This window comes from Dermacentor albipictus, chromosome 2 (assembly GCF_038994185.2).
Source record: "Dermacentor albipictus isolate Rhodes 1998 colony chromosome 2, USDA_Dalb.pri_finalv2, whole genome shotgun sequence".
NCBI classification, from domain to species: Eukaryota; Metazoa; Arthropoda; class Arachnida; order Ixodida; family Ixodidae; genus Dermacentor; species Dermacentor albipictus.
In genome coordinates, this window is record NC_091822.1 from 207,688,733 (window position 1) to 207,704,715 (window position 15,983).

The window sequence follows — 15,983 nt, forward strand, 5'->3', positions numbered from 1 at the left end:
CACCTTTTTCTGCCTGTGCGACAATTAATAGAGGGGATAATGGCAACTTTGTTCCGCTCTTGCTCCTTAAGCTTCTACCATCCTGGTCGCACCTTAAGTTCCTTAATTAACGTGCTTCAAGATAAAAAAACCACTGAAACTGAATAACCTGCCTCATTAAGCCTTGTCACCAGATTTCTTACACTTTCAAGGATAAGGTGAGGATAGCTCTTGGTTAAGGCATCTCCAATTGCGTGAGTGGCAATACTGTACTTAATAAGTTTTGAATGGCTAGACTTATAATCAAGAAGGAGCTTAGAAGTTCTCAACTGATATCTCCAGCATACGTGATCTCACATAAAAGTAAGCCTGACATAAGAAGTTGCAGCACCTTTTTTTTCTGGAACTTCTAAAGTGAAGTTGAAACCTTGCTATTGTTCTCTAAATAGCTTCAGTACTTCGATGACAGCTCTGTGAAAGTTATCATTTGCTCATGAAAAACAAATAATCATCCACGTATCTGAAAATTTTAAGAGCAAGCCCACTCAGGTTTTGATTATCTTCTGGTCAACATAACTTAATATATTACTGAGCAATGGTGCAACACCGGAACCTATGCAGATGCCAGCATTCTGGACACATATTTTACTTTCCCACCAGACCAAAATTGACCTTAAATAGAAATCAAGAAGCTCCAGAAAGTTTGCAACAAGAATTTTACACCTTTCAGCAAATTCCAGCTAACCTGTTTGCTTGTGTATGCAGTCCTTAACAAACTGCAAGAGACGCGCCTGCGGTAAAGAATCGTATAAATCTTCTGTATCTATACTAAAGCCTGTCCATTTTCCCAGATTATGCTCCTGCAGGAAGTGTACAACAGTCTGAGAGCTGGCAGCAAGGAATTGGTCGTTGATTCCCAGCCTGTCAAGGTGTGTCTGCAGAAATTCTGAAACATGAAGCCATGATTTATATTCCGACACAATGGTTCTGAAATGGATTCCCTAAGCTTGTGTGTTTTGCACTGAAGAAGGCGCATAAAAGAAAACCTTTTTCCACCTTAACATCATTTGAGACTGTTGTCAAACCAAACTGATTCAACTTTGTGACAGCTCAACATTTTATGTCAGCTATATTGGTATAAATTTCATTAAAATTGATGTCAGTGGCTGACACACCCTCCTCCGGAAAAGTGCTTTCCAACATGACAACACAATGCCCTTTTTTGTCTCCAAGAAACCTCCAAGTTTCTGCCCCATACGTTAGCTCAGATAGAAGGCAATGATTCTATGCTTGATTGTACAAAATTATATATATATATATATATATATATATATATATATATATATATATATATATATATATATATATATATATATATATATATATATATATATAAATTTGTATTCACCATCCAGGGCCAGGGAACAAGAGAAGCCATACACCACTGACCGATTTCTGACTAAAAGAATTAATTTTTGACCTTATACATCTTGTTTTTACTGTACATGTCCCTCACCTCCATCCAGGTTCCCAACATTTATATCTAAAAAGCTTGTCTATCACCACATACAGGGTCTGTCCTGGAAGTAATGTCAGTAAATTTATTGTGATGTGACTGTCAGAACGGTCTAACTGGTTGAAACTAGTAGTGACGGAATCTAGCTAAGCAGCGGTCCGTCAGTCAGTGTGCTCTGAACATCGGAGAGTGTCGGACGGGCCCGTCCGTGAGCTGTTTTTTATTCTTGCGCAAGTGAAAATGCAGCGCTCATTAGAACAAAGATTTGCGATCAAGTTTTCTGTGAAACTTGGCAATACCGCTGCGGAAACTGTTACTATGCTCAAGACTGCTTATAACGAACATGCCTGGTCAGATCGGCAAGTGTTTCGGTGGCACAAGGCCTTTCGGAAGGCCGGAAAGAGGGCGACGACAAGGACTGCGCTGGATGGCCATCCACGACCACTACGACTGACAATGTAACACGAGCGAGAGAACTGTTGAACTCAGACCAACAATTAAGTGTTCGTTTAATGGCCGACATGTTAAACGTTTCGAAAACTCAAGCTCACGAAATTCTTACAAACAATATCGGCATGCGGAAGGCGTGCACAAAAATGGTTCAAAAAGTGCTCACTGACAACGAAAAGTCACGCCGCGTTGAAACATGCCAAGAAAATCTCAACATGTGCAAACATGAGCGAAAATTTTTTGACGTCATTACAGAAGATGAGACTTGGGTATCTGAATATGACCTGGAGACCAAAAGGCAATCATCTGAGTGGCACACACACTCGTCCCCTCCCCAGAAGAAAGCCAGGATGAGCAAATCAAAGATCAAGATTATGCTCATTGTTTTTTTTTTGACATCCACGGACTGGTTCATCATGAGTTTGAAGAACCTAAAACCACTGTGAACTCCAAATTTTATGTGGATGTCCTTGAAAGACTGAAACGCAGGGTTCAACATATCCAGCCGGACATTGCACACAACTGGAAGTTGCACCACAATAATGTGCTGGCCCACAGTGCCTTCATCGTCACCGACTACCTGGTTAATGCAGTGGGGCCAACGATTCCCCAGCTCCCGTACAGCTTGGGCTTGGCTCCCCCCTGACATTTTTTTTTGTTTCCATGCCTCAAAACACCCCTGAAAGGCAATCATTTTGGGACAGCGGACGTGATTAAAGCAGCTAGCACCACAGCATTAAAGGCCATTCCAGAGGAGGACTACCGCAACGCATTCGAGAGCTGGAAGTCTCGCTGGAGCCGATGTATTGATGCAAAAGGAGAGTATTTTGAAGATTTTAAAACTTTTTGTAACAAATTCAATAAATGATTTTTAATCGCCTTACTGACATTACTCTCAGGACAAACCCTGTACATGCACCTTGAAGGTATGTATGTGGAAAGCATTTCAACCTCTGCTTGCTTTTCTGGCATGGAATAAAACGGCCTTTGTCCCTAAACCACTTACTTTTAAACTATTCTGTTTTGTTCATTTTTCTAACTTCTGCAGAGTTGCATTCACAACTTTCATAGTTAACCAGCTCCGTTTTCATTCTTGCTTCCTAAAATATGCCCTCCTATCATGCATAATTTGGAAGGCCTTCTGTATTGTATTTCAAGACTATCAGTGCAATGTTGCATGAAGAAACCTATTCTTGGAGTGAATTATTGTTCAACTTGATATCATGATACTGCTGCATGGTTGTTATTTAACTCTGCAAGAGAATGGTCCTGTCATCCTACCAAGAGTGCATTTCATGGGTATTACTCTCTTTCTTTTGACATTAGTTTATGAGGCTCACAGATATGTACCTGTGTCAACAATAACAATTGACAACTAATTTTGTGCAACATGCACTACATTTAATCAGATAAAAGTTGCATGTTTTGTCTCTTGGACCAGTCTGCTCAGTGGTAGGAGGTCGAGACCACAAATGAGAATGGCTGGCCAAGATCTGTGGTGTATGTCCCGTGTTATGCATCTGACAAGATTTCATGGTGGCAAGAAGACATGTCGGACCTGATGTGATCTTTCTAATTATTGTGCACAGAGTTATCAGCATGATAATATCCTTAATGCTATAAAGAGTACCTCCATCAAGCAGTCTATATGCTTATGCCTTTTTGTCGCTTATGGCAACAAAATCCAACATCCTTTGAAACATGCTCACTTGCTGTCTGATGCACAAAATGAAGATCGCTGCCTTCTCTAAATTTATTAGCAACAAGAAAGCCACTCTGGAAGCAATTATATACATACACAGCAACACACACTAAAACCTACAAAAGGGAGAAAAAACACAAACAAGGCTAACAATAAAAGAAACCTGACACCCAACAAGTGTTACATGCATGTTACTCAAGTATGCACATTCAACCTGAGTTAGAGAGATAGATGGTCGACTCCCACACTCCTGTGCATGCATGTGGATATGTTAAGCCTCAGCTACTCTTTCTATATCATAACTGTCCCCATGTTTGTGAAATCTGGTGTACAACTGCAAGAACAATGATGGCTTGACAGGTGGTTTACCTTTCAGTGAGTTCTATAAGGAGGATGCATCAACTCTTCCAGCCAATGTACACATTACCACATGAAAGCAGCAGCTTATAAACAGCACAACACCATACAGCACAAATTATATATTCGCCACGTATTAAACTTACATCATTAAAGTACATTAGAATTGGTGCGCTAAGGCTGGTGCACAATATATGCATATACTTTAAACAATCATAAATAATGCAGGAGCTTGGAATATGATTGGCTATTCTCGGAACTGCTTTGATTATACAAAAGTCAAGGCTTTGTTTTTGGTATCACCCACTCCAATTCGTTTTCTTTCTTTTTCCAATTGAAGCATTGGCAAGGTTTGTGCCATGCGCTTCGACCGTGATTTTTTCTTGTTCGCGCACGGCCATGACCATAATACAAGAAAAGCGGCCCAGTAACGCAGTGGTCCCTGCCTACTTTTTCATATACTTTACCGCAATACATTACGTATGCTTCACCGCATAACATGACTGCATTGCGGCAAAGCTGATTTTACGGAACTGACATTATGTAACTGACTTTTTGTTCTTCTGCTGCTCGCATGAGCATAAGCTCGAAAAACCACAAAATATAGACTTGGCTTGCTGCTGGTTGATTTCTAGCTAACATTTCGAGACGTCCACGTTGTTAACAAAAGCATCGGTGAAGTTTCTCGCGCTCGGACGCGCTTCAAAAGGCAGCGTGTGACCACCTATAATTAAGGCAGTCATAAGCGGGAACGAAATCCACACAAGGTACATCAACTTCCGCAAAGCTACTGGGCAACGCCATCAATAACTGGCACACGGGCCACCCAGGAGCTGGCAAACGCTGCGATGACATCCACACAAACCACGTCGGTTTTTCACAAAGCTATTGGGCAACATGATCAGTCACAGGCACAGGTGAAGTCCGCAAAACACTACATGAGCAGAACTACTACGGCCATACTCAATCACTTCGCCACAAGCTCTCACATACAACGACATCAAACAGCTACAATCACTTCTCCACAGCCACTGACCCAGGCGAAGACCGCACGGACAGAACGGAAGCACCGATTCTGGGCTCGATCGTCGCGTTCCACAAAGCTAGTAAAGCACACGAGCAGCCAGGGGCACGGCCGAAGTCCGCACGGGCAGAATGGAGCTCACGTCGCGTCCATCACTTTAGCGGCACCTATTTAAAAATAATATACGGAGCCAAGCCAAATCATTATTTAGCGGCTATTTGGGTGAACCTAACGCTTTCGGGCCCCTAACCGTTCGTACGACCAGGGCACTATAACGGTTACCCCCCCTTTCCACTCCTACGACCGGGTCGCAGGAGTGGCGGCCAAAATGCAGCGCTCATTAGAACAAAGATTTGCGATCAAGTTTTCTGTGAAACTTGGCAATACCGCTGCGGAAACTGTTACTATGCTCAAGACTGCTTATAAAGAACATGCCTGGTCAGATCGGCAAGTGTTTCGGTGGCACAAGGCCTTTCGGAAGGCCGGAAAGAGGGCGACGACAAGGACTGCACTGGATGGCCATCCACGACCACTACGACTGACAATGTAACACGAGCGAGAGAACTGTTGAACTCAGACCAACAATTAAGTGTTCGTTTAATGGCCGACATGTTAAACGTTTCGAAAACTCAAGTTCACGAAATTCTTACAAACAATATCGGCATGCGGAAGGCGTGCACAAAAATGGTTCAAAAAGTGCTCACTGACAACGAAAAGTCACGCCGCGTTGAAACATGCCAAGAAAATCTCAACATGTGCAAACATGAGCGAAAATTTTTTGACGTCATTACAGAAGATGAGACTTGGGTATCTGAATATGACCTGGAGACCAAAAGGCAATCATCTGAGTGGCACACACACTCGTCCCCTCCCCAGAAGAAAGTCAGGATGAGCAAATCAAAGATCAAGATTATGCTCATTGTTTTTTTTTACATCCACGGACTGGTTCATCATGAGTTTGAAGAACCTAAAACCACTGTGAACTCCAAATTTTATGTGGATGTCCTTGAAAGACTGAAACGCAGGGTTCAACATATCCAGCCGGACATTGCACACAACTGGAAGTTGCACCACAATAATGTGCTGGCCCACAGTGCCTTCATCGTCACCGACTACCTGGTTAATGCAGTGGGGCCAACGATTCCCCAGCTCCCGTACAGCTCGGGCTTGGCTACCCCCTGACATTTTTTTGTTTCCATGCCTCAAAACACCCCTGAAAGGCAATCATTTTGGGACAGCGGACGTGATTAAAGCAGCTAGCACCACAGCATTAAAGGCCATTCCGGAGGAGGACTACCGCAACGCATTCGAGAGCTGGAAGTCTCGCTGGAGCCGATGTATTGACGCAAAAGGAGAGTATTTTGAAGATTTTAAAACTTTTTGTAACAACAAATTCAATAAATGATTTTTAATCGCCTTACTGACATTACTCTCAGGACAGACCCTGTACATGCACCTTGAAGGTATGTATGTGGAAAGCATTTCAACCTCTGCTTGCTTTTCTGGCATGGAATAAAACGGCCTTTGTCCCTAAACCACTTACTTTTAAACTATTCCGTTTGGTTCATTTTTCTAACTTCTGCAGAGTTGCATTCACAACTTTCATAGTTAACCGGCTCCGTTTTCATTCTTGCTTCCTAAAATATGCCCTCCTATCATGCATAATTTGGAAGGCCTTCTGTATTGTATTTCAAGACTATCAGTGCAATGTTGCATGAAGAAACCTATTCTTGGAGTGAATTATTGTTCAACTTGATATCATGATACTGCTGCATGGTTGTTATTTAACTCTGCAAGAGAATGGTCCTGCCATCCTACCAAGAGTGCATTTCATGGGTATTACTCTCTTTCTTTTGACATTAGTTTATGAGGCTCACAGATATGTATCTGTGTCAACAATAACAATTGACAACTAATTTTGTGCAACATGCACTACATTTAATCAGATAAAAGTTGCATGTTTTGTCTCTTGGACCAGTCTGCTCAGTGGTAGGAGGTCGAGACCACAAATGAGAATGGCTGGCCAAGATCTGTGGTGTATGTCCCGTGTTATGCATCTGACAAGATTTCATGGTGGCAAGACATGTCGGACCTGATGTGATCTTTCTAATTATTGTGCACAGAGTTATCAGCATGATAATATCCTTAATGCTATAAAGAGTACCTCCAGCAAGCAGTCTATATGCTTATGCCTTTTTGTCGCTTATGGCAACAAAATCCAACATCCTTTGAAACATGCTCACTTGCTGTCTGATGCACAAAATGAAGATCGCTGCCTTCTCTAAATTTATTAGCAACAAGAAAGCCACTCTGGAAGCAATTATATACATACACAGCAACACACACTAAAACCTACAAAAGGGAGAAAAAACACAAACTAGGCTAACAATAAAAGAAACCTGACACCCAACAAGTGTTACATGCATGTTACTCAAGTATGCACATTCAACCTGAGTTAGAGAGATCGATGGTCGACTCCCGCACTCCTGTGCATGCATGTGGATATGTTAAGCCTCAGCTACTCTTTCTATATCATAACTGTCCCCATGTTTGTGAAATCTGGTGTACAACTGCAAGAACAATGATGGCTTGACAGGTGGTTTACCTTTCAGTGAGTTCTATAAGGAGGATGCATCAACTCTTCCAGCCAATGTACACATTACCACATGAAAGCAGCAGCTTATAAACAGCACAACACCATACAGCACAAATTATATATTCGCCACGTATTAAACTTACATCATTAAAGTACATTAGAATTGGTGCGCTAAGGCTGGTGCACAATATATGCATATACTTTAAACAATCATAAATAATGCAGGAGCTTGGAATATGATTGGCTATTCTCGGAACTGCTTTGATAATACAAAAGTCAAGGCTTTGTTTTTGGCATCACCCACTCCAATTCGTTTTCTTTCTTTTTCCAATTGAAGCATTGGCAAGGTTTGTGCCATGCGCTTCGACCGTGATTTTTTCTTGTTCGCGCACGGCCATGACCATAATACAAGAAAATCGGCCCAGTGACGCAGTGGTCCCTGCCTACTTTTTCATATACTTTACCGCAATACATTACGTATGCTTCACCGCATAACATGACTGTATTGCGGCAAAGCTGATTTTATGGAACTGACATTATGTAACGGACCTTTTGTTCTTCTGCTGCTCGCATGAGCATAAGCTCGAAAAACCACAAAATAAAGACTTGGCTTGCTGCTGGTTGATTTCTAGCTAACATTTCGAGACGTCCACGTTGTTAACAAAAGCATCGGTGAAGTTTCTCGCGCTCGGACGCGCTTCAAAAGGCAGCGTGTGACCACCTATAATTAAGGCAGTCATAAGCGGCGACGAAATCCACACAAGGTACATCAACTTCCGCAAAGCTACTGGGCAACGCCGGTAGTTCTGAACTTAGTGTCACACATTACTTCCCCCCTCTTTTTTGGCTTCTGGATTGGATTGGCGCGGCTCGCTACGTGCTTGCGCGCGCTTTTCCGAGCGCAGATTGGTGTGCGCCTGGTTTCTGCACTAGGCTGTTATGCGATCGCTTTTTCGACCGCAGATTGATGTGAGCCTGGTTTCTGCACTAGGCTTTTGCACGATCGCCTGCTTTTTGCACTGGGCTTTCAAAAGGCGAAGTGAGCGTCGCTTACTGCAGGCGGCAAGTGATTTGACTCACGTACTGCGTGAGCAAAAACATAGGCACGTGGCTCATGAAGGAGATGACCGGCGACTTGCTTCATCTGTCGGACCATGTCATCGCCGACTGGAGGAACTACGCTCGTGAGGTCGTGCGGGACGAGCTGCTGGCGCGACCCCCACTCGGTGGCCCCGGGAGGATTGTGCAAATTGATGAATGCCTCCTTCGCGGCAAGCGAAAATACAATCGAGGCCGCCTGATGACGGGCGACAACGTTCCGCCGAGCCGCCAAAATTACGGCGGCATTGCAGATCGTGGACCATGGGTATTCGGCATGATCTGCGTGACCACCGGGGAGCTCCGACTATTCAAGGTCGACCGACGAGACGCGGCGACGCTAGGCCCCATTATTGCAGCCAACGTTGAACCGGGAACCACCATCCACAGTGATGAATGGGCCCCATACAACTTCATCCCGAACTTGGTGGGGGCTAACGGAGCAAGACTGAATTTGCAATGGGAGGCTGTTAACCACAGCATGAACTTTGTAGACCCAATCACGGGCGCTCACACCCAGAAAATCGAAAGCTACTGGCAGAAGGTGAAGCGCTACCTCGACTCCGCCGGCTACAGGGTGACTCTCCTCTCGAGTCGCACCTGATATGGCTATGGTGGGCATCGATTAATGGGCACATGCGCTGCAAGGACTCGTTTCTGCGTTTATTAGAAGCGATCGCACGGCGCTACCCAGTGTGACATAGTAATGGAAAATAAAGCGCACTTTTCTGACCCTTTGCTTTTGTATGAATGTTTCCCGGCATTGCTGTGCGCTTCCATACACGGTAGGCCCGCGGCGCTGCACTTCCGCAATCTGCGCTCGAAAAAGCGATCGCATAACAGCCTAGTGCAGAAACCAGGCGCACACCAATCTGCGCTCGGAAAAGCGCGCGCAAGCACGTAGCGAGCCGCGCCAATCCAATCCAGAAGCCAAAAAAGAGGGGGGGAGTAATGTGTGACACTAAGTTCAGAACTACCGGCAACGCCATCAATAACTGGCACACGGGCCACCCAGGAGCTGGCAAACGCTGCGATGACATCCACACAAACCACGTCGGTTTTTCACAAAGCTATTGGGCAACACTATCAGTCACAGGCACAGGTGAAGTCCGCAAAACACTACATGAGCAGTACTACGGCCATACTCAATCACTTCGCCACAAGCTCTCACATATAACGACATCAAACAGCTACAATCACTTCTCCACAGCCACTGACCCAGGCGAAGACCGCAGGGACAGAACGGAAGCACCGATTCTGGGCTCGATCGTCGCGTTCCACAAAGCTAGTAAAGCACACGAGCAGCCAGGGGCACGGCCGAAGTCCGCACGGGCAGAATGGAGCTCACGTCGCGTCCATCACTTTAGCGACACCTATTTAAAAATGATATACGGAGCCAAGCCAAATCATTATTTAGCGTCTATTTGGGTGAACCTAACGCTTTCGGGCCCTAACCGTTCGTACGACCTAAAGCCCCTGCATAACGGTTACCCCCCCTTTCCACTCATACGACCGGGTCGTAGGAACGGCGGCCTTTCGTAACTGAACACAAAGAAACTGGTGAACACTGCGTGTTATGTCAGAATCGTGCTCCTTCTGCAGTTACGTTTTCGCAGACGTGCATATACTTTGTATGAATTGCGACCCGAAAGTGCCGATCTGCATACGGTGCTTTTCTAAAGGTCTAGAGTCTCCGACGCACAAGAATGATCACGAGTACAGTGTCGTGGTAAGCGTTGTGTTGATGTTTGGAACTGGCAGCTTAAATGCGCGTGCGCTCACCAACTGTTCTGTTTCATAGATACATTTGAAGTATAATTGTTATATCTTGCTCGTTCCAGACAACCGAGTTCCCGTTGCTGTGCAAGACTTGGACTGCCGCAGAAGAGTTGAAGCTACTCGACGCACTCTTGGAGTGCGGCGTCGGAAACTGGTGCGTCAGTTTGCTCTGTCTGGGTTTTTATCGGCAGAACGACGAAGCAAGGAAAGCGACTTTTTTATTGCGTTGCTTATCTATTTGAAAGATAATACCTTTGAGGAATGACTGGAAGTGTTCAGTTGAATGTTCAACCTCGCGTTCGGCTACGTGGTCCTTTCAATGCAGCGCGGCGTTCGAGTGGGGATACGGTGGTGCTTGTTCCTACATGCACACCCAGAACAAGACGAGACGTTCATTTGAAGGATCGCCAGTCGTTTGCGCGCAGGCGCGAGTAAAAGCGGGCGCGCGAGAGAAAATCCTTGAATATGTGACCCTGCCTAGGTAGTGCGGAGGGAGTTCCTTCGCGCGTGTTGTGTGTGTCCCTAGGTGTGCCGGCATTGCGAAGTGGAGTCGAGTTCGTTTACCCTCCGACGCTGGGTACCGGTGCTGTAAAGTAGGTGAAGCACCGTGGCGGATCGTAGCTTTCTCGCGCGTCATGGTGATGTACCTTGTAAATAACATCACAGATGTTTCTGCGGGAGCAGTAACGTCCGTAGTGGAGCCCGGGCCGCATATATTGAAAATCTGGAAGGCAGAGCGCCTTGGCAACCGATGTTGAACGCAAGTGGCTGAAAGGCCGCCAGTGATGATGATTGACCCAGTACCTGCGCCGCAGGCGCGAGAAAGCCTGTCCGATGTACCTTCAGAGGCAAAGAAGTTCTGACTGTTGTTGCAGAAGTCGCGGGGCATGGTAGTGATGAACTTAGCGTCACAAGTTGGCGACTGGACGTAATTATATTTATTCAATCGTGTTTTTCACAAATTGTAATAACGTGTCATTTTTTCGCATTATTGGCGGCGCCTCCAGGACACCAAAGCTAGAACCCGGACTGGTCCGTGGGTTGAGGCGCGCAGAGGTCTGCGCGTGCCAGGCTGTCCACTATCGCGGGCAGCCAATTTTTTTATGTGAACACCCCCTGGCACGCTTCGGCCTCCGCGGCCCCAACCCGCGGGCCGCCGTGCTTCCAGCTTTGATACCCCAGATATCCTTTGGGTGCCCTGAAAATCCTGCGCCGCCTGCTTTATTATAACCTCGGGTGCTTTGCTGAGGCATCCATTTGCTGGTTGCTTGTGCCCTCCTGGAGCAGTGCTTGTAAAAAATCCAATCTATCGTAGCGACGAAAAGAGCGATCCCCGACTTATACAACACCAGTCGGAACCTTGCCCCCTTCAGACACAGCGATCACCAAATGCCCACTGCCTCACCGCGCGGGCAGCCAGCAAAAAAAAAACTCGACCGTACTCTGCAATGCCAGCATGTCTAAGGGACAAACGCGTGCAACACGCGCTAAGAAACCTCCTACGTAGCGCCTAGTCAGAGTCATGTGTTCAAGGAGCAAAAGCCCCCAGATTTTATCTCTCGCGCCTGCGCACAAACGACTGGCGATCCCTCAAATGAATGTCTCGTCCAGAGCAAGCACCTCCGCATAGCCATCATCATCATCGTCAGCCTGTATTATGTCCACTGCAGGACGAAGGCCTCTCCCTGCGATTTCCAATTACCCTTGTCCTGCGCCAACCGATTCCAACTAGCGTGCACCAATTTCCTCGCTCCACCTAGTCTTCCGCTGTTCTCGACTGTGTTTCCCTTCTCTTGGTACCCATTCTGTAATCCTAATGGTCCAACTGTTATCTAACCGGTGCATTACATGACATGCCCAGCTCCATTTTTTTCTCTTGATGTCAATTAAAATATTATCTATACTTGTTTGCTCTCTCATCCAAACCCCTCCCTTTCTGTCTCTTAACGCTATGCCTAGCAATCTTCGTTCCATCGCTATTTGCGCGGTCCTTAACTTGTTCTCAAGCCTCTTCGTCAGTCTCCCATATGTCAGCATTGGTTAAATGTACTGATTGTACGCCTTCCTTTTCAATGATAATTGGTAAGCTTCCAGTCAGGAGCTGACAATGTCTGTCGTATGCGAACTAACCCATTTTTATTCTTTTATGAATTTCCCTCTTGTGATCAGGGTTCCCTGTGATTAATTGACCTAGGTAAAACACACTCTTTCACAGACTATAGAGGCTGACTGGCGATCCTGAACTTGTGTTTCTTTGCCTGGCTGCTCATCATCTTTGTCTTGTGCTTATTAATCTTCAACCCCACTCTTCCACTCTCTCTGTTAAGGTCTTAATCACTTTTTGTAAGTCATCTGCATTGTTGCTGAATAGAACAATGTCATCGGCAAACTGAAAGTTGCAGAGATATTCGCTGTCGATCCTTAGTCCTGAGCCTTCCTGGTTTAGTAGCTTGAATACTTCTGCCGGGCATGCAGTGAGTAGCATTGGAGAGATTGTGTCTCCCTGTCTGACCCCTTTCTTTAGAGGTATCTTCCGGCTTTTCTTGTGTAAAATTAAGGTAGCTGTAGAGCCTCTGTAGATATTTACCTAGGTACTTGCGTAAGCTTTCTGTACTCCTTGATTACGTAATGCCTCTATGACTGCTGTATCTCTACTGAATCAAATGCCTTTTTGTAATCTATGAAAGCCATATAGAGAGGCTTATAGTGCTGTGCAGATTTCTCGATAACCTGATTAGTGACATGGAAGTGATGCATTGTAGAGTATCCCTTCCTGAAGCCAGCCTGTTCCCTTGGTTGACTAAATCCAGTGTTGCCCTTATACTTCTGGAGATTATTTTTGTAAATATATCATATAATACTGGGAGTAAGCTAATGGGCCTATAATTTTTCACTTCTTTGTCTCCCTTTTCGTGGATTAGTATATGTTTGCATTCTTCCAGTTTTCTGGTACCTTTGCAGTCGATAGACATGTAGCGCCGTGAAACAGCGCTTTCGTGTGCAATGCCAAGAGCGCGTGTGAGAGGAACCACGTTACTTTTGTTCGTGAGCTTCGGAGTGAATAAAAGTTCAATTGTTGTTTGGGACGCTTGTTGCTTATATAGCTTAGCTCAGCCTAGCAGCGCATTCCAACATAGGTGACCCGGACGGGATAAGCAGCCACCGGGGTTGAGCACCAACATCGCTATGACTGACGTCGACGACGGACTCCACGACTATGACTCGACATCAATGATGGGTGCTACGTCGACAGTCTCTTCAGTTGACAGTGAGCTTGCCCCCCTTTTGGACCGCGGACCCCACACTCTGGTTTATTCAAGTAGAAGCGCAGTTCGTAGCACGGCGCGTCACAGGAGACCTTACCACATACAACTACTTAGTAAGCAGTCTCCTGCCACCCATAGCCAGTGAAATACGGCATCTTTTACTCGACCTGCCTGCTGAAAAAGCATGCATTGCTAAAGGAAACTCTCATCCGCCGTGTCACGCCCCCGACTTACAGCGACTGCAGCAATTGCTTCGTGACATGGACCTCGGTGACCATTCTCCCAGTCAGCTGTTGTGGCACATGCAACTATTGCACGGCAAAACAACAAACACTGTAGATGGAGCATTATTCCAAGAACTCTCTTTGCAAAAGCTGCCGTCAAGTGTCTGCTTGGTTTAGAACGACAGAAAGCAGAGCTAGTTGGTAAGGATTCATTATGCAAAAAAGAAGTGAGGCGTGCAGACAGGACACAAAAGTAGAGAAATGGACAACACGAATGCCACACACGGCGTTCTTGTTGTCCACTTCTCTACTTTTGTGTCTTGTCTGCACGCCTCACTTCTTTTCTGCTTGGTTGTCGCTGCGTCAGAGCAGAAAGACCTACCTGTGGTCACTGAGCTTGCTGATCAGCTCATGGTGATCACCACGCCGACATCACTGGCTGCCGTGCGAGCACAACAGGCTCAGGATGAACTTCAGCAAATGCGTGAAGATATTTCTCGACTCACCGAGACGTTATTAGCTTTGCGCACAAGTGGGAAAGCACAAAATTTAAGCGAGCCAAAAACGTTGCTATCACAACCCCAGCGGGAGACTATATGCTGGTGTCATTAGCGGTTCGGAAATGGTGCGCGAGACTGTGTTCCACCCTGCACGCACTCGGGAAACGACTGCGGCAAGCACTGAGGGCGACCAGTGCTTCTACGTTGTCTTCAAGTCGTCGCTCTGTATTTTTTGTTACCAACCGCAACAACGGTGCTCGTTTCTTGGTCGACACAGGTGCCAAGGTGAGCGTGATACCGAGAGGAAGAACCCTAGTACATTACCACTCCAAGCCGTCAATAACACGGTGATACAAACATACAGACATCATTTGCTCACGCTGAACTTCGGTTTCAACAGAACGTCCAAATGGGTGTTCATAGCCTCTGATGTCAAGTTTGCCATATTGGGCGCTGACTTTCTGCAATACTTCGGTCTGTTGGCTGATGTTCTGTATAAATGGCTTCAAGATCCTGTGGTTCAAGCAGTGGTACAAGGCAAGACGTGTTTGCGTCCTCCTTTCAGTGTGACATTTCTCTGTTCGTCTGGAGAATCATGCTTCACCACCATAGTAAAAGATTTCCCAGAGTTGATGTGGCAGCAACAGGCATTCGCCGAAGTGAAACACGATGTTCAGCATCACATAGAAATCACAGGACCACCGGTCTACGCGTGGCCACTGCGTCTTTCACCCGAAAAGCTACGGCTAGCTCGACAGGTGTTTTCGCATAGGATGGAACTCGGCATAGTACGTCCTTCGTCCAGCCAATATGCATGGCCTCTACACATGGTCCCCAAATCAACAGGCAGTGATTGGCGTCCTTGTGGGGAATATAGGGCACTAAACTGTGTGACTCTAACGGACCGTTACCCAGTGTCGCATGTCCACGACCTCACCTCTTGTCTGCATGGCGCTAACATCTTCTAAAAAATAGATCTGGTGAGAGCATATCATCAGATACCTGTAGCACCAGCGCATTTTCCAAGACTGCAATAACAACGCCATTTGGAATGTTCGAATTTTTACGGATGCCTTTCGGCTTACGGAATGCAGGCCAATCTATTCAACGGTTCTTGGATGGCGTTGTCTGGGGCCTCGACTTCTGCAAGGTTTACCTGGATGACCTGCTGATTGCTAGCCGCACGCCCGAAGAGCATGAGAGTCATCTATGCTGCGTGCTACAGCGACTGGCAGAGCACGGCATCATTATCAATATGGCGAAGTGGTTGTTCGGGGTACCGTTGCTACCATTTTTGGGTCACAGCATTTCAAGTGTGAGAGTGCAACCACATCAGGTCAAGGTCGAAGTAGTACGACTGTTTCCACAGCCAAAAACCGTCCACCAGCTCCGAGAGTTCCTGGGACTCGTAAACTTTTACCATAGGTTCGTTCCGAAGTGTGCCCACATCCTTCACCCCCTGCGCAACCTACTAGCAGCAGAAGGAACTAAT

At 46.0% G+C, this 15,983-nt stretch overlaps 1 protein-coding gene across 3 annotated transcripts in view; it reads left to right on the forward strand.

Annotated features, from left to right (window-relative positions):
- The first annotated feature begins 10,022 nt into the window (after positions 1–10,022).
- Ada2a (Transcriptional adapter 2A) overlaps positions 10,023–15,983 on the forward strand; it is a 189,186-nt gene continuing 183,225 nt past the window's right edge. The window contains exons 1-2 of one of the 3 annotated variants that reach the window (XM_070534632.1): positions 10,023–10,451; positions 10,564–10,655. In XM_070534632.1, the coding sequence (XP_070390733.1) occupies positions 10,299–10,451; positions 10,564–10,655 (245 nt within the window). In that variant the 5' untranslated portion in view covers positions 10,023–10,298. The remainder of the gene's footprint in view (positions 10,452–10,563; positions 10,656–15,983) is intronic. The other 2 variants (XM_070534631.1, XM_070534630.1) reach the window with 2 other exon arrangements.